Source organism: Molossus molossus, unplaced genomic scaffold (assembly GCF_014108415.1).
Source record: "Molossus molossus isolate mMolMol1 unplaced genomic scaffold, mMolMol1.p scaffold_m16_p_13, whole genome shotgun sequence".
NCBI classification, from domain to species: Eukaryota; Metazoa; Chordata; class Mammalia; order Chiroptera; family Molossidae; genus Molossus; species Molossus molossus.
Window position 1 is genome coordinate 48,497,272 of NW_023425348.1, and position 22,671 is coordinate 48,519,942.

The window sequence follows — 22,671 nt, forward strand, 5'->3', positions numbered from 1 at the left end:
ATGTTCCAACTGATTTGATTCTCTGCTTTATTACTCTACTATTGATTCCATGTAATGTATTCTTCATTTCAATTAGTGTATTCTTTATTTCTGACTGGTTCCTTATTATGTTTCTTATATCTGTGCTGAAGTACTTACCAAGTTTATCTACTCTTCCCCTAAATTCATCTTTATAACCAGTGTTTTCATCTCTGAATCTGGTACATTGCTTGTCTCCATTTTGTTTAGTTCTTTTTCTGGAGTTTTTTTTTCTGTTCTTTCATTTGGGGTTCCCTCCCTTCCTTCCTTCCTTCCTTCCTTCCTTCCTTCCTTCCTTCCTTCCTTCCTTCCTTCCTTTTTTCTTTTTTGTCTCCTCAGTTTGGCAACCTCCTTGTGTTTGTTTCTATTTATTAGGTAGAGCTACTATGTCTCCCTGGCTTGGTAGAGTGGCTTTATGTAGTAGGAGTGAGTCCTATATAGCACAGTCACTTAAGCTGGGCACTTCAGGTTCACCCCACATGTGGGCTTTATGCACCTTCCTGTTGTAGTTGAACCTTGATAGCTGTTGCCACATAATTGAGAGGGATTTACCACCAGAATGATAGGCTGAAAGTACTAGCTGCTACTACCATGGAGGATCTGCTGTTCAAGGGCTGACCCCATGGAACAGAATGTAATTCAGTGGAGCTCGGGTACCTGCCCCATTCACTCCTTGAGTGTGTTGCTCAGGGAAGTTATTGGGTGGTGCTTCCATATGATCTGAAGCTATTTACCAAGTGTGCTGGCTCTGGACCCTACCAGGAAATGCAGGCCAAGGTCAGTTGCTGCCTGTGTCCTGCTCAGGGCAACCTGGCATGATCTGCAGATCTACAAAGCGATCTGCATATGGCTCAAATTTGTGCTGGACTTGGAGGAGCCCAGGAAAGGCCAAGCTGTGAGCCAAGGCCACCTGTTGCCAGTGTTTGGCCTGGGGTCACTTAGGGAGAGGTATGGGGCACATAGAAGACAGATGCTGCTTGTTTGAGAGATTTTTAGGAAAATTGGCTGCATGAGCCAAGACAGACCTTTGGGGGTGGGGGTGGGGGTGGGGGTCAGGAAATCACCATGACAGGGGTGAACAGTGTTAGCCATGTTGATGTAGAGTTAGATATGATGCCCACCTGCCCACTCTGCGGTAGGAGGGCTCAGCAATGTCCTCTGCCAGCACTTATGTCTGGTAAAAAGCTGCCTCTCCAGTCCCTGCCTTGATGCCAAAAATTCAGTTCCTCCTCATATGTCCCTGGTGCCTTTCAAGCTGCTGCCTCAGTGCTGGAGCTAAGTGAATGAATCAGAGTAAGGTAGTATGCAGACCCTTTATGAGGAATGCCTGGGGTTCCAGAGGCCCTCCTTTGCACTCAGCCTCAGTCCTCATTGTGTCTACAGTCAGAAGTTATTGGGACTTCCTCTTCCCAGCACAGGGACCCTGGGCTGGGGATTCTGGTGTGAGGCTGAGGCTTCTCACTTCTAGGGGGGACCTCCATCTCCAAGATATCCCTCCCAATTTTTAATCAACACATATGGGAGTAGAACAAGCCTCCACTCCTCCTACACGTCTTCATGTGGCTTCTTCTTTACATCCTTAGTTGTAGAACTTCTGTTCAGCTAGATTTCAGGTGTTTCAGAATGATGATTGTCCTGTAGTTTAGTTGTAATTTTGATGTGGTTGTGAGAGGTTTCCAATACTCCATTTACTTACATTGCCATCTTAACTGGAATTGTACATCGTTTTTAGTGAGGTGTCATCTGTTAAATTCTTTGGCACCAAATAGTTTTTAAGTACATAAAAAGGCATAACAATGTAAGGATGAATGATAAATGGGAACATAAAATAAAACTTTTTTGTAGTGGTGTTGAAAATTTGTATTAAAATTAAAAGTATAATGAACCCAGCTATGTGCTGGAATTTCAGAATTATCACCATCATGGTCATTGTTGAAACAAAACCAAAAAGGATTCTTTCTGTTTGGATATGAAAGTGCAAAAATGATTTATCTTCTTTGCCCAGCATCTGAACAAGTTGAAAGACGTCTCTCACATTTATACAGAGAAAAAACTTAATCCAAAGTCTGACATACTGCTGTTGTTGACTTTATAAGCCTGTAAATACTGCTTTATTGTTTGATAGTTCTAACTGGGTTTTTCTTATCCTATGCACTTTACTGACAAGCACCTACTGCACTCTAGTGTGTCAGTTATCGATGGATTGCCTCTCATTTCCAAAGCCACTCTTTAGTGGACTATTCTATGATAATGGAGGTAGACTTAAAAATCCCCCTTTTCCGCCCTGGCCGGTTTGGCTCAGCGGTTAGAGCATCGGCCTGTGGTCCCAAGAGACCCGGGTTCGGTTTCCGCTAAGGGCACGTACCTCTGTTGCAGTTTGTCCCTGGCCCTGGTTGGGTCGTATGGGTGGCAGCCACTCGATGTATCCCTTTCACGTCGATGTTTCTTTCTTTCTCTCTCCCTCCCACTCTATCTGAACAAAAAATGGAAAAAATGTCCTTGGGTGAAGATAAAAAAAAAAAAATCCCCCTTTTCCAGTTGGCACAATGTTAAGTTGTGTCAGCAGAATGTGCTGGCAAGGCCCTAGGGAAGGGGAATTCACTTTCTAATTCTGATGCGACTCTCTAGGCAGGGCCCTACAATAACCTCTGTCTCTGTAGCAGTAGACCATGACAAGGTGTTCAGCTCCTGTGGTGCCAGCTTCTAGCAGCACACATGGCTTTGCAGCAGAGGGTTTCAGTCTAGCACCTTCTGCGAATGGCTCCCTTTTACACCCCATTGAGTGGCTTTGCAATACAGTGTTGTTCTTATACCCTCAGTTTTATAGAAAGATCTGAGGTTCAGTTACTTATCCATGGGTAGCTTCCATTGGCACCCAGGGAGCAGATTCTCAATAAATGCTGCTGACATGGCACCTCCCAATGGGTGGCTTCTCATGCATCTTCCCTTGGGCAATTTTGCAACCTCAAAAATTGTTTCATTTGTTGAGACTTGGGCATACTCTCTCTCAACAGGTTTGGTGATGAGTCTCAGGAGAAAGCCCTCTCCCAGGCTGTTTCTTAATTGATTGCTTTATCTAAGAGCTAGGAGCAGGCCCTGGCTGGTTTGGCTCAGCAGTTAGAGTGTCGGCCATTGGACCAGAGAGTCCCAGGTTCAGTTCCCACTAAGGGCACATACCTCGGTTACAGTTTGTCCCCGGCCCCAATGTGTGGGTGGCAACCAGTCGATGTGTCTCTCTCATGTTGATGTTTCTCTCTCTCTCTCTTCCTCCTTCTCTCCTTCCCGCTCTATCTGAAGATAAATGCAAAAATGCCCTCAGGTGAGAGGTGAGGATAAAAAAAAAACAAAAAACTAGGAGCAGTGACTGGCTACTCCCTATGTCCTATATTCTTATATTTTTAGAGTCTTCTTTACTCTTTATTGACTAATCTTCCACTTCTCCAATCTCCAATTATAGTTAACAATTCCTTATACTTAAATGTATCTCTTCAAATTGCACTGTGGTTTCAGCCTTCTGACTCAATGGTTCTCAACCTTCCTAATACCGTGACTATTTAATACAGTTCCTCATGTTGTGGTGACCCCAACCATAAATTTATTTTTGTGGCTACTTCATAACTGTAATTTTGCTACTGTTATGTGTTAGGCGACCCCTGTGAAAGGGTCGTTCGACCCCCAAAGGGGTCGTGACCCACAGGTTGAGAACCTGTGTAACTGAAGCTGATATGCTGAGCTGGGGCTGTTCAATAATGAACGAATCACACAGATTCCTGAATATGAGGCTGGGGGACATGAATGGTACTAGGTAAGCAATAATATTTTTTACTAGGGTTTTTGTCTTTCATGATACAACTCTTTTAGACATCATTATCCATATTAATGACATAATTTTACCTTTATTATTCATCATAATTGTAATAAACCACTATTAGATTACATTTGCTAAGACACATATTAGGTACTGTGAAGTGTTAGATGCTGCAATAAACTTTTTTGTTTATCTTATCTCATTTTAATCCTTACAGTCACACCATAAGAAAGACACATATCATTTTGGGTATTTTATAGGTGAGAAAAATGAAACATAAGCGAAATGGTGATGTTGTATTTAATCCAGTCTGTTTGATTTCAAAGTTTATGTTCTAAACTGCTATAGTATTTTGCACTCATTTGTTAATTTGCAGTACTTATACTGTACCTCATATGCATAATGGCTAGATTGCATCCTTTTTATTGTAAAATAAATAAATAAACAAATAAATAAATTTTAATATATCCTTTGCAGAGTTCATCAAAGTTTATATGTATTTTTTATTTTATCCTGTCCTGCCTTATTCTATCCCCTTGCAGGCAGTTTCTCTTCAATGTCTTTTCTATTTACTGGAAATTATCAGAATATTAAACACATTACTACTGTATTCATCAATAAGTTGGCACATGCCATTCACCCTTTCTGTTCCTTTTTTTCTTCTTTCTCATTAATATCTAATCATTCTTATCATTCATTCCACCCTCTGATCTCATTAAGTCTTGTATACACTCGTTTACGGTCACTTGTCAGATGCCTTACTTTCAATATCTTCCAAACTGGATTCATAATTGAGGTGCAAGAGGAGAGAAGAACCATTTCGAATTCATATTTTACTTCAAGAATCCAGCATCCGTCTAAGTGGCTATTGAATGACAAAATGACATGAGGGTGCTGCTGATGGTAACTCTTTGCTAATGGCCACACAGGGAGAGACACCATCAGAGATAAGCTAAGAAAGGGAAGAGACCTCCAGTCACTTTTTTTTTTTTATCCTCACCGGAGGACATTTTTCCATTTTTTGTTCAGATAGAGTGGGAGGGAAAGAGAGGGAGAGAAAGAGAGAGAAACATCGACGTGAAAGGGACACATCGAGTGGCCACCACCCGCACAACCCAACCAGGGCCGGGGACAAACTGCAACCGAGGTACATGCCCTTAGCGGGAACCGAACCCAGGTCTCTCCGGACCTCAGGCCAATGCTCTAACCGCTGAGCCAAACTGGCCAGGGCCCCAGTCACTTTTTAGATATGAATGCAAAAGCATCCTGAGGAGAGTGGGATTCCTTTGGTGTAAGACCGTGACAAGATTTCGAGACAGAAGTGGGTATCAAGCCACACAAAGCCCCTCAGTCCTATTTTTATCACATTAGCAGCCCCCTTCTTCCAAATGCAGACTCTGAAAGGCTCCAGGGAAGGGCAGGGAAGCCAGCTCTCCCTGCTTCCTGTCCCTCATGCAGAGCTCTGTAATAAGAGGAAAGTAGCATCACAGTGATGGGAGGAAGAGCAATGGGAACAACACATCACGTTAAAAACCTCAGAGGAACAGGAGTATCTTTAGGCAGAAAGATTTAATGGGTTTAGGGCTGTGGTGCTCTCAACGACTGGAGACATTTATGAGAATGGCTGAAAAAATAATTGATATAAATAAAACAAAGCAAAATTATAACCCCCAGATCAAGTTTCAACTGAATGATTTTCTTTAAAAAAAAAAATACTTTTTTATTTTAGAGAGAGAGGAAGGGAGAGGGAGAGAGAGATAGAAACATCGATGAGAGAGAATATCGATTGGAATTGGCCGCCTCCTGCATGCCCCCCATTGGGGATTGGGCCCACAACCGGGGCATGTGCCCTAACTGGGAATCAACCTGGTGACCTCTTGGTGCATGGGTTAACGCTCAACCACTAAGCCACACTGGGCGGGCAAAACTGAATGCTTTTCTGAGAGAAACAGGAATAAATAGCAGGCTCTGCTTCCCACATACTACTATTCACAACCTCTCTTTTCATGGAGTCCAAATATAGGTATGTTTTCCTGGGGCCTGACCTTGCTCCTCATTTCTTTATGTTTTAAATACCTTGCGCTCCCATGTGTCCATCTAAATAAATATGCAGAAGTCATTTAAAAACAGCAGTGCAATGAGAATAAATGCTTTTTATTAGGCAGAAACCAGATGCTCAGAACTCTTCATAAAATTTCTATGTGCAGTTTTGGGGCTGTGGGGAGAAAGGCACCTTTCCTGGGAGGCAGGAAAAGGAGCTCAGTGGTATTTATGAGCCAGGGCAGTGGCCACACCAGCGGCCACCTTCTGGAAGGCAGACTGCACCGCAGGGGTAAATTCCTTGCCGAAGGTACGAGCCAGCACCACCACCAGCACGTTGCCCAGGAGCTGTGAGGAAGAGACAAGAGGCGTGGTCACGGTCAGCAGACAAACACTGCTTGGACTCAGAATATTCTAGCCTCATTCCAAGCTATGTTTTTCTAATATAACAGAGACATAGCTGGATCTTTGATGTTACCATTGATGCAAATCCACCCACATCAGCCTGAGTTTTTACTTGGTAATGTTCCTTTCTTTCTGTCTTACCCCAGAACTTAAGTTATCACTGTTATTTTTTTGAACCATGCAAAGAAGCAATAACATATTTGAAAGGAAGAGATAAAGAAAAGGAAGTATCTGATAAAGTTAACTGGATTAAAAGGACATTTTTAAAAAATCGCTCAAAATAAAATGTAAGCTTAAAAAATAAAGAGAAGACATTGCAGAGAACAAAAAGGGGGGAAAAAAGAATAAATAAGAGAAAGCAATGTTTATGAGCAAAGAAGGCAAAAGAAATTAAACGATCCTGTGGCATCTGCAGTGATGAAGCAGAGTACCTCTTTCCATTCTGAACAGCATCCTGACATTTATGCCCTCTCCCCATAGCATGAGCTTGACCATGAAAAGGAAGAAGAACACTGAGTGTCCCAGAGACTCACCCTGAAGTTCTCAGGATCCACGTGCAGCTTGTCACAATGCAGTTCACTGAGCTTAGCAAAGGTACCCTTGAGGTTGTCGAGATTCTTCAGACCATCGCTGAAGGAGTTCAGCACTTTCTTGCCATGGGCCTTCACCTTAGGGTTGCCCATCACAGCAGCGGCATTGGACAGGTCCCCAAAGGAGTCAAAGAACCTCTGAGTCCAGGGGTAGACCACCAGCAGCCTGAAGGATGAATGTAGCAGAGGGCAGAGGGAGTCAGTGCCTGTGGGAAACCCAGGGACTGCACTGTGTCCACATGCCCAGCTTCCACTCACTTTCCTTATGCCTTGATACCAACCTGCCCAGGGCCTCACCACCAACTTCCTCCTGGTTCACCTTGCCCCACAGGCCAACAACGGCAGCCTTCTCCTCACCGGTCAGATGCACCATGGTGGCTGTTTGTTTGGTTGCTAGTGAACACGATTGTGTCAGAAGCAAGTGTAAGCAGCAGCTGGCCTGTTCTTCCTTTTATGCCCAGCTCTGGTCCCTGCCCTCCCTGCTCCTGTGAGCAGATTGGCCCAGGGTGGGGTGTGGTTCTGCAAGGTGAGGATTGACTGATGACAGCTATAAATTTCCTTGGCAGTTCTGGCACTGGCTTATGAGTCTGACTTCAGACCTCAGCACTCTCTCTTGGTATTTCTAGGTCCCATCCAGCAATACAAATTGCTATTAAAATCATCCTCCTTGGCAATTTTACTTGTATAATTTTTAGAATCCCAGCCAGGTAATATCTTAGAGGTCGCCTCCTCAGTTTTCTTATTCCACAAATGAAGAATCCAAGATCCAGAAAGTGGAAGATGTGCCTGCTGTGGTTCAACTTAAAAGTCCTGTGTCTTCAGAACACACAACATATTTACAAGGACAGTGTGGATGATACTTTTGACTCAGTTCTAAGTATATCTTTTTTTTTCTTGGTTTGGATTTAATCCTTCTGGTAAGAAAATACTTATTCATTAATTTTTTAAAAAATATTCATACCACCAAGTAAATGATGATTGAAAAGCAGAATAAATATAAATCAAGAATGTCCTGTGAAATAGCTACCTTGTCAAATTTGGGGATCCACTGATGGAAACTTGGAGATCTCTCAATGTTGTAAAAAATATAGATGAGTGAAAGATAAATTACAACCCCAAATCATTAGTAACACTGAGGGAAGCAATGGTTTCAAATACTAACCAGAGACATACAGTTTTCTTCTTCCTGGATGGATCTGGGAAAGTGTTCGAGAGAACAGGGAGGTTGTCTGTGGCTTAAAAGAAGAGCTGGGAAGTGGAAGGCTTTCCAGCTTTGGCCCATGTTATTTTTCCCTTAGGCCATTAAGAATGCTGTGTATAATCTCTCATGTAAATTCATCAGCTATAATCTCATTTTCTCTATATATTTTGCTTGTTTAACCCTTCTTTACTACAGTTTACTCTTTTGTCTCTACAGCTTTTTAATACGCATGCCCCACCCCACCCCCATAATCCTTGGTGCTCCTTTTTCTTGTGTAATAAATTCTGTTAACTTCTTGGGCTAGAAGAATGTTCTAAAGTGTAGAGTCCTTCTCCTTGCTATTCAAAGATGCCATGAAAAGGTCTAAAGCAGCAAGTTTTTCTGAGCTCAGCACAGGATCTTTGAGTTCCCTGAGGACCCTACTAGTTATTTTTTCTAGTTTTCATCATCTCTACTTCCTACACTTTTCCTTCTACCTGAATTTCATTTCCTTTCGGTAAGAAAAGGGGCATACATTTTTTCCCCATGTTTCTCTTACCTTAGACTCTTCTCCTACCTTAGACTTTTCTCCTGATTCAGGTGCCCAAATGTCTAGAATTACTTCTCTCCTTTGCCATCACTGGCAACACATACGTAGCAGAAATCTTGTATCCTTTTAGATAGAATATTCTGAAACTCCAACTACAAAAACATTTTTAGGTGAACCAAAAGAAAAGGACTTTTAATTCATTAATTAACTAATTAATTAATTATTTCATTCAGCTGAGGGCTACAACCTGAGACTTATTAAATAACTGAGACTAATAGCCTGCAGGCAAAAGCTATAGGATAACTGAATCTTTGCTTGGCCTGCGAATATACCCAGGAAAGCAAGATTAGACATTGCTGTTTAACGTGAACCCTTCCACATTCATTCAAACCCACTAGAGGGAGCCACAATAAGCAGAATACTGACACCCACAGGGAAAATTTGGCAGGCTCCAAAACCCACTGAGACAGCTCAAATGGTCAAACAAAGAAACAAATCCCAAATGAAAGAACATGAAAATTCTACAGAAGAAGGGATAAATAATATGGAATTAAGCATGTTATTAGAGGTAGAGTTCAGAATAATGATTATGAAAAAGAAGGACTTTTTATTTTTACTTGTTCCAAAATTCATAAAAATCCTGCTTTCATCCTTTCATTCTCCAAAATATGTTCACCATCATTGCTAAATAAAGATTCTTCACCCCATTACCTGTCCTAAGCCCCAACAAGTAATTGTGAACAAGCTCACTCTGATGATTCTCAAACATGTAGGGAAGGCTTAGTTCTTGTCTGCCTATCTGAAAGTTAGGTCAGAATTAAATGCCCATAAAAGATAACAGGTATAAGAGATAGAATTTGAGCACTTCCTATTTGTATTCATTGTTATTGAAAACCCTGAAGCAAAGAGGATCTTACTAGGAAAACATTCCACATGTTGACTTCTTGGAAAATAAGTCTTTTAAATATTTTACATGTTAACAGCAACAACAAAACATCCCTTGTTTTGACCTTTAAATTTTTAGTTTTGTTTGATTACATTTAAACCTTTGCTACCTTATTATTTTTTTTTAATTCTCACCTGAGGATATTTTTCTATTTATCTTCAGATAGAGTGGGAGGAAGGGAGAGAGAGAGAGAAACATTGACATGAGGAGACACATTGACTGGTTGCCTCCCACATGTCCCCGACCAGGGCCAGGAATTAACTGCAACCAAGGCACATGCACTTGACCAGAATCGAACCCATGACTCATTGGTCTGTGGGCCCATGCTCTAACTGCTGAGCCAAGCCAGCCAGGGTCTTTGTTATCTTTTTTAAAATTTGATTTTATTGTTGAAAGTATTATAGATGTCCTCCTTTACACCTTTTCCCCCTTCACCTGGCTCTCACCCCACCCCACCCCAAGCCTTCACCATTCAGATTGTTTTCAAAACCCTATTTTCTACCCCTGATCAGAAGTCAGGCATGTGTATGTGAAAGGAGGTCTTATAGGGAAAGTTTGGATGTGTCTTTTGCAGGAATCACATTGAAGAGGCACATTGTCAAGGCTACAACTCAATCAGTGGAAATTAGCCCCTACTTAAAGACTTTCTTTACCATTTCTGTTTTTAGAAATGGTTGCTAAGTTCTTCTTTCATGTCTGTTTCCTTAAATCTTCTTTGGCCGTGAATGATTTATGGGTCACTCTTATACTGCATGGCTACAGCTACCAACATCCTGATTTCAGGACAGAAGTTGCTCTTTCTCTCACTGTTTCTATGGCCAAGGAGTAAAACAGCCTTTTCTTTTTTTTATCTTCACCTGAGGACATTTTTCCATTTTTTGTTTAGATAGAGTGGGAGGGAGAGAGAGGAACATCAACGTGAAAGGGACACATCGAGTGGTCGCCACCCGCACGACCCAGCCAGGGTCGGGGACAAACTGCAACCGAGATACGTGCCCTTAGCGGGAATCGAACACGGGTCTCTCTGGACCTCAGACCGACGCTCTAACCGCTGAGCCAAACCGGCCAGGGCAGCCTTTTCTTTTTATTACCCATAACCCTGCAAGGACAAGGCTACAAGTTATAATAAAACACCAAAAGCTCTGACATACCACACTATAAATAGTAATAAATGTTGTTATGTTCAGAGCCTCAGGCTCAAATCCAGATCAGCATTCAGATTCTGGAAAGCTTCTTGCGTCCACTGCCATCTTCACCATTGTGAGTTTACATCTCTCCTGCAAAGGATTACCACAGGATGTCTGCTCTACTTTGACTCCAGACCCACTGAGCACTACACACACACACACACACACACACATCTAAGACAAAAGTTTCTTTCTTTTGCTCCAGTCTGTCAAGTTAACCTAACTCCTAAAGTTCTATATCAGAATGGGCCTAGTCTGACTATGACTAAGAGGATAAGTATTAAATTATTACACAAGAGTCATGACATTCATCCAGAGGTACATGGTTTTTTCACTTGTTTAATAATTTTTACTCGACTGCAACACTTTTACATGCTCTAGTGTTCAATTCTAAATTCCTCAAGAAGACCATATCAGCAATCTAATCTATATTTTCCTCTGTCAAGCATAGTTACTTTTTGCTTTTTTCTCCCAAATGCACAATCTATTTATTGGTCACTTCTGTTTAGCACCCTCTCAAAACTTAAATGAAATTAAATTAAAATACTACAGAAAAAGCATAATTTATAAAAAACAAAGAACTTATAAACACTGACTATTTTAGGAATAGGACAGTTTAACTCATTTTTAAGTAATATTTTTCTCTTCAATATTGGAATTTTAGGCCTGATTTCTTGTTTGGATTCATTGTCTAGTTCCCCAGGTAAAGGAACAAAAGAGGGTATAGTAAGTTTTTATATATTTTTGTTGTTTTCATGATCATTTGGAGGAAAGAAGGGTACATTGTTTACTCTTCTCCAGACCATGACACTGACAATTTCTCTTGCTTTTTTCCAAATTCTCAGAAAGTCTCTTCCTCTCCAAATATCTGATTCTTATAAGGACTTTTTTGTGATCAAGGGTATGGAAATAATCTCCCTAACCTTTTTCCTGGGGTATCTCTGAGTCCATGGTTATTAAAGATCATATTCAGGTATAAACAATTATCAGTGTCTACTATGTACAATAATATGAGAAGGAAAATATAAAAGCAATTCAAAATATAGTGGTGAAACCATAAACTGCATTGTCTATATCCTGGTAATACATGCAGTTATTATGAAAGCACTTCCATACAAAAGGAAGCAACAAGGTCTATTTTAGGTAGTTAAGTCTAAAATTAAGTAATAGGAAATTTTATAGATTTAAAGAAATGTGTACAAATTAGAAGGTTCTAGAAATCCTTCAAAGTTATTTTGCTAGCTATAATTAGAAAATAAATGTCTGATTAGTACTTTACTTCTCTACCTCATTGTATATTGTATTATTAACACTGTGCAATGGTCTATTGTTCATATTGTCCTCTTGTCCCAGGAGTTTTAGTACAAGGAATAATTATCTACTCATTGACTTATTTCATTTAATAAATATTTTCTCACTGCCTATAGAGGAACTTAAGGCACAATACTCAGGCGGGAGAATGCTAAGTAGGTAGAAATATTTACACAGCATAGAGTATGAATGTGATAGATAATAAAAAATTTGAAAAGTGAGGAGGGGTTTAAAAGATTCCCTTAGGAAATATTAGAAAGTTCACTGAAGCCAGGATAAAAAATGATGACAACTGATAGTCTAGCATTAAACTTTGCTTGAAGGGGGTCTGGGAACTAGTTTTGGAGGTGTTCTGGGACAAATAAAAGAGGTAGGTTAATTCTTAGAGCAGGAACACCTGATGGAGTCTAATTTTGGGGGCTACAATATGCAGGAAAGAGAAGTAGAAAAAAAGAAAACATAACAGTGTCTTGAGCAAGCACGATGTCTCTAATTGAGCACATTATATTTTGAGTAATTGTAGGAAATGGATCAGAGCATTAGCCTGAAGGCCATGTCTTAGGCTTGAGGTCCCCATAGAGCCCCTGTAATGCTAGAATCATCTCTCTATTTCAGAACTCCTTGAAAATTCCTATGCTTTGGAGGTAGAAGTGTCATCCTTTAATGACTTTGCATGGTCCCCTTCCTTTTCTCATTTTCCTTGACCTCCTTGTATAAGACACAAGAGTTCCCTATGTGCAGATCCTCAGAGATGTTCCCATACCACCAGAATAAAAAAATAATGCTAAAATAAGTGAAATGAATCAAGAAGTTGAGCTGAAAGTTCTTTATTAGACAGAAGCCATGCCCCTGAGAGTGGGCTTTATTTCCTGAAGTTCAGAAGATAGGCTATAGGGAAAGAGGACAAGGATCTCAATGGTACTTGTGAGCCAGGGCAGTGGCCACACCAGCGGCCACCTTCTGGAAGGCAGACTGCACCGCAGGGGTAAATTCCTTGCCGAAGGTACGAGCCAGCACCACCACCAGCACGTTGCCCAGGAGCTGTGAGGAAGAGACAAGAGGCGTGGTCATGGTCAGCAGACAGACACTGCTTGGACTCAGAATATTCTAGCCTCATTCCAAGCTATGTTTTTCTAATATAACAGAGACATAGCTGGATCTTTGATGTTACCATTGATGCAAATCCACCCACGTCAGCCTGAATTTTTACTTGGTAATGTTCCTTTCTTTCTGTCTTACCCCAGAACTTAAGTTATCACTGTTATTTTTTGAACCATGCAAAGAAGCAATAACATATTTGAAAGGAAGAGATAAAGAAAAGAAAGTATCTAATAAAGTTAACTGGATTAAAAGGACATTTTTAAAAAATTGCTCAAAATAAAATGTAAGCTTAAAAAATAACGAGAAGACATTGCAGAGAACAAAAAGGGGGGAAAAAAGAATAAATAAGAGGAAGCAATGTTTATGAGCAAAGAAGGCAAAAGAAATTAAACGATCCTGTGGAATCTGCAGTGATGAAGCAGAGTACCTCTTTCCATTCTGAACAGCATCCTGACATTTATGCCCTCTCCCCATAGCATGAGCTTGACCATGAAAAGGAAGAAGAACACTGAGTGTCCCAGAGACTCACCCTGAAGTTCTCAGGATCCACGTGCAGCTTGTCACAATGCAGTTCACTGAGCTTAGCAAAGGTGCCCTTGAGGTTGTCGAGATTCTTCAGACCATCGCTGAAGGAGTTCAGCACTTTCTTGCCATGGGCCTTCACCTTAGGGTTGCCCATCACAGCAGCGGCATTGGACAGGTCCCCAAAGGAGTCAAAGAACCTCTGAGTCCAGGGGTAGACCACCAGCAGCCTGAAGGATGAATGTAGCAGAGGGCAGAGGGAGTCAGTGCCTGTGGGGAACCCAGGGACTGCACTGTGTCCACATGCCCAGCTTCCACTCACTTTCCTTATGCCTTGATACCAACCTGCCCAGGGCCTCACCACCAACTTCCTCCTGGTTCACCTTGCCCCACAGGCCAACAACGGCAGCCTTCTCCTCACCGGTCAGATGCACCATGGTGGCTGTTTGTTTGGTTGCTAGTGAACACGATTGTGTCAGAAGCAAGTGTAAGCAGCAGCTGGCCTGTTCTTCCTTTTATGCCCAGCTCTGGTCCCTGCCCTCCCTGCTCCTGTGAGCAGATTGGCCCAGGATATGGCAGCATTTCATTGGTTTGTGATAATGTGAGGTGCACCTTCATTCTCCGTTTTTTTCACCTGGCCTTGTGATTGGGTGCTCTAGGTCTTGTGTGTCTCTACTCTGACACTCTGCTCCTCCTCCTTACTCATCTCCTGACCTCATGTCTTTTGGCAGTTACATCTGCAAGTATACTCCTAATCTAATTTATGTGTAAATGTTTTAGTCTGATGTGGTGTAATGTATCTTAGAGTTTAACTCATTCAATTCTTTCATTTGTAGATAAGAAAACTAAGTCCTAGAAAGCAGAAATTTGATTAAGCAGGCTCTTTATGGAACTTTTTTCTTTGTCTCCAAAGATATTTATAAGTCAGTAGAATGAATAATTCTTTTGCCATAATTTTAACTTGTCTTTTTTTCTACTACTTGGGTAAATACTTCAAGTCAAAACTCTCTCTCTCTCTCTCTCTCTCTCTCTCTCTCTCTCTCTCTGCAGTCTTTCCTTAAAATAAATGTGTATTAATATAATGAAAAATAACTAACACTGTTTCTCTACTAACTATTGGAAATGGGTTTGGGAGCATGAATTATAAGGGGTAAAGTCTAATAAAGATAAAGAAAAATATCGGATGCCTAGAACATAATTGTTTAAATCTACAATCTGCTTAAAAAAAGAACTCAGAGAAACAAAGAAGAAGAGGAAGAAGAAGAGAAAATGTATCTTATTCAGCCAGATTAATATGGTAGGCTTTCAAGAAAAACTCAAGTGTGGAAATTTTCCCAGCTATGCTGTCAGGGTGAAGAAAACGGAAAGGAAAAGAATAAAATGAGAGGGAAAGAGGAGTGAAAAGAATGTAAAGAAGGTGAGACGAGAGATTGAGAATTACAAAATCTGCCAAGGATATAGATTAACAAAAACTTTCATACCCTATTGGTAAGAGTATAAAATAGTCTCATGGCTTTGGACAATATTTGATAGTATATACCAAAGCATAATATATCCATGACCTATAACCTAGCAATTAGACTTTTAGATACACAGAAATGCAAGCTTGTATGTATCCAAAGACAAGTCTAAGAACACCTGTTTCATCAATATGCATAAGCATCTTCCACACTTAGTGGCATACATAAATTATGGTATAATAAAATGTTACACAGGAATTGTATCTCTTCACGTGCAGAGATACAAATGAATCACACAACATAATGTTGATTAAAAGTAACCAGACAATAATTCAACTACATGATTTATTTATAGAAAGACAGAAAGTGTGACTGTAATTCAGATTCACACAATAGAAAGATACAGACGAGCCACGAATGATCTGTAAAATAGGTTACAGATTATTTTTATCTAACCTGAAAGCCAGGAAATAGTATTGAAAAATTCAAGAAGGTGGGTGGCATGATTTGATTTATATTTTTCAAATATTATTCTGGCCCTGGCCAGTGTGGCTCAGTTGGTTTGAGCATCCATCCATGCACCAAAGGGTCCTCAGTTTGATTTCCAGTCTTACACAGGCCCAAGGTTTGGGGTTTGGTCCTTGGTCAGGGCACGTGCAGGAGGCAATCAATTCATGTTTTTCTCTCAAATGGATGCCTCTTTCTCTACCTCACTCTCCCTTTCCCTTTCTCTCTCTCTAGAATCAATAAAAAACATATCCACTGGTGAGGATTAAAAACAAGTGTTCTGGCTTCAATGTGCAAGTGGATTTTAGGAGTAGAATAAGTAAGAGACAAATAGGATGATATTGTAGTAGGAGAGGGAGGCAAAAATGCAATCTCTATGTTCATGCTTAAGCAATGAATGATGTGTTAGTCACTGAGATGAGGAACACAAGAAGAAAACTAAGTTAGCAGGAATAAGTTAGCAAAAGATTAGTTCAGTCTTGGACATATATTTGATACACTCCTGAACACTCCAAAATTAGATATTAAGCACATAAATTTATATTATAGGTCTTGAGTTCAGATAAAATACAATCAGGTCAAGAGTACACAGTGAGTCCAGCCAGTGTGGCTCAGCGGTTGAGCATCAACCCATGCACCAAGAGGTTGCCGGTTCAATTCCTGGCCAGGACACATGCCCATGTTGTGGGCCCGATCCTCAGTGGGGGGCATGCAGAAGGCAGCCAATCGATGTTCTCTCTCATCAATGTTTCTATCTCTCTCTCCCTTTCACTTCCTCTTTCTCTAAAAAATCAATGAAGGAAAAGAAAAAAAAATAAGGAAAAAAAAAGAATACACAGTGAAACAGGGCAGAGAAACTCATCATAGTACATTGTATAAACTATCACCACTACCTTTCAAAAATGACAGACAATGGACTTCACAAATACCTCCTTGAAACCTTGGAATGTATTTATGAAGTTGGAATTATTACTCTAAATTATAAATGAAAAAATTTTAATAATGCTTTGCAAGTTAGTGGGAATATAATTTGATCTTTCTTCATTAGATCCCCAAACCCTAGATTTTTACTTGTGTGTCAAGGGCCTGGGTACAGGATTTTGAAGTGATTGCCACAGAAGTGGCTGTGCACAGACCAGACCCAAACAAGACACTTCTGGGCATTTTCTGTGCTTTCAATAGATTTTTCTTCTTCTCATTCAGGGAACAGACAGGAAACCTGGCTACCATTGTGACTTCTCTAGTTTCTACTTTACTCTATTTTAAGTCCTACAGAATCTTTGCTAAAATGGTCCCTTATTTATTTATTTTCTTAGTTTCACTGCATCTTCAAGTTCAGTCCTTTACTTACCACTTCACTATAATCTCAGCAGACTCCTATGGCTATATCCAAGTTAGCGTCTGTCTTTTTGTTCTATTCCCACATGTGAATCAATTCCTTCAAACTTCCTATTTATTGTGCCCCTCTCCTGTGCAGGAAACTTCTTTGTTTTTGTTGTTGTTGTTTGTTTGTTTTGCTTCTAATAACATCTATTCCTGCTTTTTTTGATGTCTCTAGTAGCTTCTCTAATTTCATACCACTCTACTACATTTAAAGGGTACATTTCACATCTGTTACTTAAGCCTAGCATCATGATTCCTGGGTTTATCTTTTCCCCATAAAAATGAACTTTTACCTCCATGAAAGGCTTAATGGAATTAGACATATGATCCATGTCACAGAGCTAGCAGGTGACAGATATTCAAACCAAAGCAGTCAGTTCATATGCTTTAGGGATGGATCTCCCATTAATACCATTGAAGACACTAAGGAAAATGTTATAGCATGGTCCTTGACTGGGTCTGTGGGAAACCTCGACTTCACTGCATTGATGCTGGTAAAAACATGTTTCTTATGTTAAATAAAAGTGAACTATAGCTTAAATGGAGCTCTATTCTGAGTTTATACAAACAATAACATACATGGGACCCATACTAAGTTCTAACATGTCCTACTCACAATCAACCATTGTCTTACATGTCTCAAGAGTACCTCTGTTCCCTCCCTTTTTCTAAAGATATTGGCCAATTCATAAATCGACTTTATCTTTCTAGAAGTAACTTCTCCATTTGAGCCATTCTTATCTTGCAGAGTCTCACAAGAATTTCTTCTCTATCATCCCAAAACTACCAGTCTATTACTCTCATTCTCGTAGGAGTACTTTATTTTAGCTGAATCAACATAAAAGCCAAAGACAGAAAGAGAAGACAAGGATATTCCTTATAGAGCATACTTTTTATTTTATTTTTATCATATAGGAATTAAGTCTAGAGGCAAGGCATTACCCCTAGTCTTCAGGAGATGAACCCTTGGAATACAGGACCCTTCGATAGACAGTCACAGAGTCAGACAGGCAACTCAGTGGTATTTGTAGGCCAGAGCATTAGCCACAGCAGTTGTCAGCTTCTGCCAGGCAGCCTGCATCTGGGGGGTAAATTCCTTGCCAAAATGAGTTGCCAAGACAATCAATATCATATTGCCTAGGAGCTGGAGAGAAAGTAGGGGTAATAAGAAAATAGAGCATGGTAAACAGAAGATCTTAAACTAACCTTGCAACAAATAATACAGCACCCATTTTTTTTTCTGATAAGAATTTGAGCAACTTTCAGGGTCATGATACAACTGCATCATTATGGGCTTGACATTGGCTTCAATATGACTCCCATTCATGTGTCCCATTGAGTTCAATTCTTCTCTCATTTGCTCTGCCAACTAATGACCCCAGAATACTGCTATAATATTTCTATGAATTGCTTCTCTCCTTTAGAGAAGCTATGTCTTTTGGAAAGTAGGACTATAGTACTGAAAGGGTCTCAATATGAGGAGTCTAAGTCCCCAGATATTGTATATATTCAAATTGTTTAAGTACTCATATGACAAAGAATGATATGATGTATATACAAGAGCATTTCATCACTGCTAATCAAGGAAGGAGGGAGATGACACAATCATCTATTAAAATGATTGCTCTTACTTTTCCCTGCTTAGTCTTGGTTCTAACATCAAGAACCATGTAGCAATATATTAATTCACTTTCACAGAAAATTTTAGTTAGCCAAGGCAAGATGATTTTTTCCTGACTCAATTGGTATTCTCTAGGCAAAAAAAAATTTAGCTCAATTTTGGCCAGTGTTCTTTACAACAATATATTACTTTTTGGAGTATAAAATGACCAGTGGTTTCTACTGGTCACGGTAGTTACTCTACTTGGTTTTACCTTTGAAACAACTTAACTACCGAAATCTAGTTTTTCTCTGAAATATTTCTTCCTACAACTACCTATATAGAATAAGACTTAAGTCCCTGTGTTTCCTAGTGTATGCATGGCACCAATATCTAGAGTGAAAGAACAAAATACAAGCACACTCATAACTCACCTTGAAGTTCTCAGGATCCACATGAAGACTATCACAGTGCAGCTCACTTAGCTGGGAAAAGGTGGCCTTGAGGTCATCCATATGCTTAACAGCATTTCCGAAGGATGTCAGCACCTTCTTGCCATGGGCCTTGACCTTGGGGTTGCCCATTATTGCAGTTTCTGAGGATAAGTTGCCAAAATTGTCAAAGAACCTTTGGGTCCATGGGTAAACGACTAGAAGCCTACGGGATGAACATAATCAGAGACCAGATGAGAAGTCAGAATATGTTAGTGACCTGACCAATTTCTCTTTCAGGAACACTTTCTTCCTTTCCATCCCTTCCATTACTTCTAGCACTTACCTTCCCAGGATCTCACCTCCAGCCACCTCCACATTCACCTTGGCCCAAAAGCTAGCAACAGCAGCCTTCTCCTCAGCAGTGAAATGCACCATGATGTCTTAGAGCTTTCTGTTGATCACAGATGAGGCAGAAGTAAGTCTGTGCTGCTGCTTCTCTCTGTGGCCTTTTATTCCGTAGCTTTTGCCCCCAGGCCCTTGATTCTTCCAATGAAATGGGACTATTGGTCAAGGGTGCATTGTCACTACCAGGGGTGGGGTTTGGACAAGGGAAGGTCAGCAAGGTGGACATTTGTGTCACTGATAGTGTTAGTTGGCTCTATCAAGGGGATTCTGCTGTCTCTCCCCTGCCATATGCTGTGCAACTCATATCTCAAGCTCCCCCGACCACCATCCCTGGTGACTTCTAGGCTGACCAAGAGGCATGACTAGTATTAGGAGGGGTAAGAATTATAAGTATGTTAGACATTGTGTCAGGTGCTTGCAAGAAAACATTCTGTTGTTCACCTAGGGTATAAAAGAAGCTACAGTTCAACTCAGTTATTAATTTTTCTAAAGCTTAGATGAGACTCATACTATTATATTTCTTGTAAACAAGAAAAAGACTCTAGTTCAGCATCAGTTTGGAAACAGGACAGGTAAAAACTGGATAATTTAGAGAAGAATTGAGCATTTCCCCTTTGTCATTGAGTTCTATTAATAATATATACACTTGTCTGAGAAAATTTATTTCACTCTGATTATATGGACACGTGTATCTAGACCACACCATGTATCTACTCATTTGTGTCAGAAAACACACAGTCAAGTGTTAGGGAAAATAGGTGTCCCTGTGTTCAATTAACAGACAATTAGAGGACACCATGGGAGTGGGTATGGGTTAAGGGAGTTGTCCCTAACATATGCTGGATCCACACTTCTTGCATGTTTAACTTTTTCTCATATCTAATCAGGCAGAGGCAATCTTCATTGACAATATGGCACACACTACTTTTGCTGTGATTTAAGGTACTTTGACCTCATGCATCTCAGACAAGTATCTGTGGGACTAGACAAAGTATGACTTCAGTGGGAGAGGAAAAGGCTTATTTCATTGTTTTCTCTCAGCTGTTATTGCCCCCATATTTTGAGTTCCAGGCTTGTTTGTTGTTCTCCAATATCAGACACACACACACACACACACACACACACACACACACACACACACACAAAACACCTATATAGTTTAATAATCTCCATGTGTATTTACAGAAGTACTTTAAAATCTAAAGCATTCAACCCAATATATTAGAGCCCAGTTTCTGTTTTTATAAGAGAAATCCTTTCTGTCTACTTGATATAGTAATATACTTTTATACATTCAACTTGGAAAAAACTTAAATATGAAATGTGAAAAAGAATTGCTAAGGTGCCAAAAGCGAGTATACCGTGACAGACCTGATTATCTGTGAGCAATCAGTGCCAAGCTCTATTGATGTGAGCATTTTGGTACAGAGATATAAAGAAAAAGAGTTTGAATCAATCCCAAAAAGATTTACTTCAAGAGAAGAGGTCAATGGCCCTGGCTGGTTTGGCTCAGAGGTTAGAGCATCAGCCTGTGGACCAGAAAGTCCCAGGTTCGGTTACCACTAGGGGCACGTACCTCTGTTGCAGTTTGTCCCCGCCCTAGTCGGGGTCATGTGGGTGGTGACCACTTGGTGTGTATCTCTCACATTGATGTTTCTCTCTGTCTCTTCCTCCCTCTCTCCCTACTGCTCTATCTGAAGATAAATGCAGAGAGAGAGAGAGAGAGAGAGAGAGAGAGAGAGAGAGAGAGAAGAGGTCAATGAAGTAAAAGAAAAAAGAGAAAATGTTGACCACTGCAAGGAATCTTACTTATACTTAGTTGTGAGCCAGGGCCAACGGTATGGCTCAGGGTCCTTGCTCTCTAATGGCCCTAATGCTCATCTCCAACAGTGTGCGCATGCTGAAATCCCTCTGACTCGGGAGCACCTGCAACTCTGAGTGTTGGTGAATAGCCTCCTCCTGTCATTTCAGCAAGCCCGATGGTGATTCTGACAGTTATCTCTAACTCCTGCTTTTCTCGCACCCTCTTTAGACAATTTATTTCAAAGACTTTGATTCTTTCTTGCTCATTTGCCTTCCACACTTCCAGTTTATTCCCATGCTCCCCACTCCATCTGTCATCTAGACACTTATCACATCAATGCTAGATCATCATCACAGTCATCAAATACCTTTCCAATCACTCATCATATATTTTAAAAAATCAAATATTTATCAAGGCTAATCATGCCAGGCATTGTTTTCAACACTGGAAATCTTGGATGAACAAAACAGTTGGTCAAGTCTCATGATGCTCACATTCTAGTGGGCAGAGGAGACTGACACAAATGAATAAATATGAGAATTTCAGGTGGTGTAATATGACAGGAAGAAAATGCATCTGATGATATGGTATCAAGTGACTACAGAAAAATAACCCAAGGAAAGATGTTCTACAGTTATATTTGAAGTGGGACCTTAAAGGCAAGATGAAGCCACATATACAGTAGTTTGTAAAAGTAAGTTTCTCTCTTTTTTTTTTATCCTCACCCTAGGACATTTTTCCACTTTTTGTTCAGATAGAGTGGGAAGGAGACAGAGGAAGAGAGAGAGAGAGAGAGAGAGAGAGAGAGAGAGAGAGAGAGAGAGAGAGAGAAACCTCAATGTGAAAGGGACACATCAAGTGGCTGCCACCTGCATGACCGACCAGGGCTGGGGACAAACTGCAACTGAGGTACGTGACCTTAGCGGGAACCAAACCTGGATCTCTCTGGACTGCAGGCCAATGCTCTAACCGCTGAGCCAACCCAGCCAGGGTGAGAAGTAAGTTTCTGAAAGCAGGAAGAGCAGGTGAAAACCTCTGAGGCTGGAGAGAGAAGAAAGTGAAAGAAAAAAAAAAGAAACACAGAAACAATGAATGAAAGTGAAGAAGGGAGGAAGGGAGGGAGGGAGAAAGGGAGGAAGAAGGAAGGAAGGACAGAAGGAAGGAAGGAAGGAAGGAAGGAAGGAAGGAAGGAAGGAAGGAAGGAAGGAAGGAGGAAAGGAAGGAGGAAAGGAAGGAGGAAAGGAAGGAAGGAAGAAAAAAAGGGCTTAGAATTTCATTTAGAGAACGGCATCACAAGGTCAGAATGAAATATGTTCAGGGAAGATTAGGAAGAAGCAAAGATGGAGAGGTGGGTGCAGGGTACAGTGTATATTGTATTCAAAGACATGGAAAATTAGTAGAATTGTAAACCTGACATTAG

The 22,671-nt window shown here is 40.5% G+C and overlaps 3 protein-coding genes across 3 annotated transcripts; all 3 read right to left on the reverse strand.

Moving 5' to 3' along the window:
- Positions 1-5,959: 5,959 nt before the first annotated feature.
- Positions 5,960-7,304, reverse strand: LOC118627627 (hemoglobin subunit beta). Its single transcript, XM_036257991.1, has 3 exons — positions 7,143-7,304; positions 6,805-7,027; positions 5,960-6,214 (listed from the first exon to the last, which is right to left on the reverse strand). Exons 1-3 carry the CDS (start codon positions 7,232-7,234, stop codon positions 6,086-6,088), a joined length of 444 nt encoding a protein of 147 aa, XP_036113884.1. The 5' UTR covers positions 7,235-7,304; the 3' UTR covers positions 5,960-6,085.
- A 5,542-nt stretch (positions 7,305-12,846) lies between these two features.
- Positions 12,847-14,153, reverse strand: LOC118627626 (hemoglobin subunit beta). The gene is made up of 3 exons (XM_036257990.1): positions 14,004-14,153; positions 13,666-13,888; positions 12,847-13,076 (listed from the first exon to the last, which is right to left on the reverse strand). Exons 1-3 carry the CDS (start codon positions 14,093-14,095, stop codon positions 12,948-12,950), a joined length of 444 nt encoding a protein of 147 aa, XP_036113883.1. The 5' UTR covers positions 14,096-14,153; the 3' UTR covers positions 12,847-12,947.
- A 3,870-nt stretch (positions 14,154-18,023) lies between these two features.
- LOC118627629 (hemoglobin subunit epsilon-2) lies at positions 18,024-19,477 on the reverse strand. The gene is made up of 3 exons (XM_036257993.1): positions 19,386-19,477; positions 19,043-19,265; positions 18,024-18,152 (listed from the first exon to the last, which is right to left on the reverse strand). The coding sequence occupies exons 1-3, from the start codon at positions 19,475-19,477 to the stop codon at positions 18,024-18,026; spliced, it is 444 nt and encodes a 147-aa protein (XP_036113886.1).
- Between the last annotated feature and the right edge of the window lie 3,194 nt (positions 19,478-22,671).

Excerpts from the sequence above, each read along its gene's own strand:
- LOC118627627 (XM_036257991.1), bottom strand. The coding sequence starts at position 7,234 with ATGGTGCATCTGACCGGTGAGGAGAAGGCTGCCGTTGTTGGCCTGTGG. Across the intron at positions 7,028-7,142 it reads GGTGGTGAGGCCCTGGGCAG|GCTGCTGGTGGTCTACCCCT; the intron begins GTTGGTATCAAG and ends TTCATCCTTCAG. Across the intron at positions 6,215-6,804 it reads TGGATCCTGAGAACTTCAGG|CTCCTGGGCAACGTGCTGGT; the intron begins GTGAGTCTCTGG and ends TCTTCCTCACAG.
- LOC118627626 (XM_036257990.1), bottom strand. The coding sequence starts at position 14,095 with ATGGTGCATCTGACCGGTGAGGAGAAGGCTGCCGTTGTTGGCCTGTGG. Across the intron at positions 13,889-14,003 it reads GGTGGTGAGGCCCTGGGCAG|GCTGCTGGTGGTCTACCCCT; the intron begins GTTGGTATCAAG and ends TTCATCCTTCAG. Across the intron at positions 13,077-13,665 it reads TGGATCCTGAGAACTTCAGG|CTCCTGGGCAACGTGCTGGT; the intron begins GTGAGTCTCTGG and ends TCTTCCTCACAG.
- LOC118627629 (XM_036257993.1), bottom strand. The coding sequence starts at position 19,477 with ATGGTGCATTTCACTGCTGAGGAGAAGGCTGCTGTTGCTAGCTTTTGG. Across the intron at positions 19,266-19,385 it reads GGAGGTGAGATCCTGGGAAG|GCTTCTAGTCGTTTACCCAT; the intron begins GTAAGTGCTAGA and ends TTCATCCCGTAG. Across the intron at positions 18,153-19,042 it reads TGGATCCTGAGAACTTCAAG|CTCCTAGGCAATATGATATT; the intron begins GTGAGTTATGAG and ends CTTTCTCTCCAG.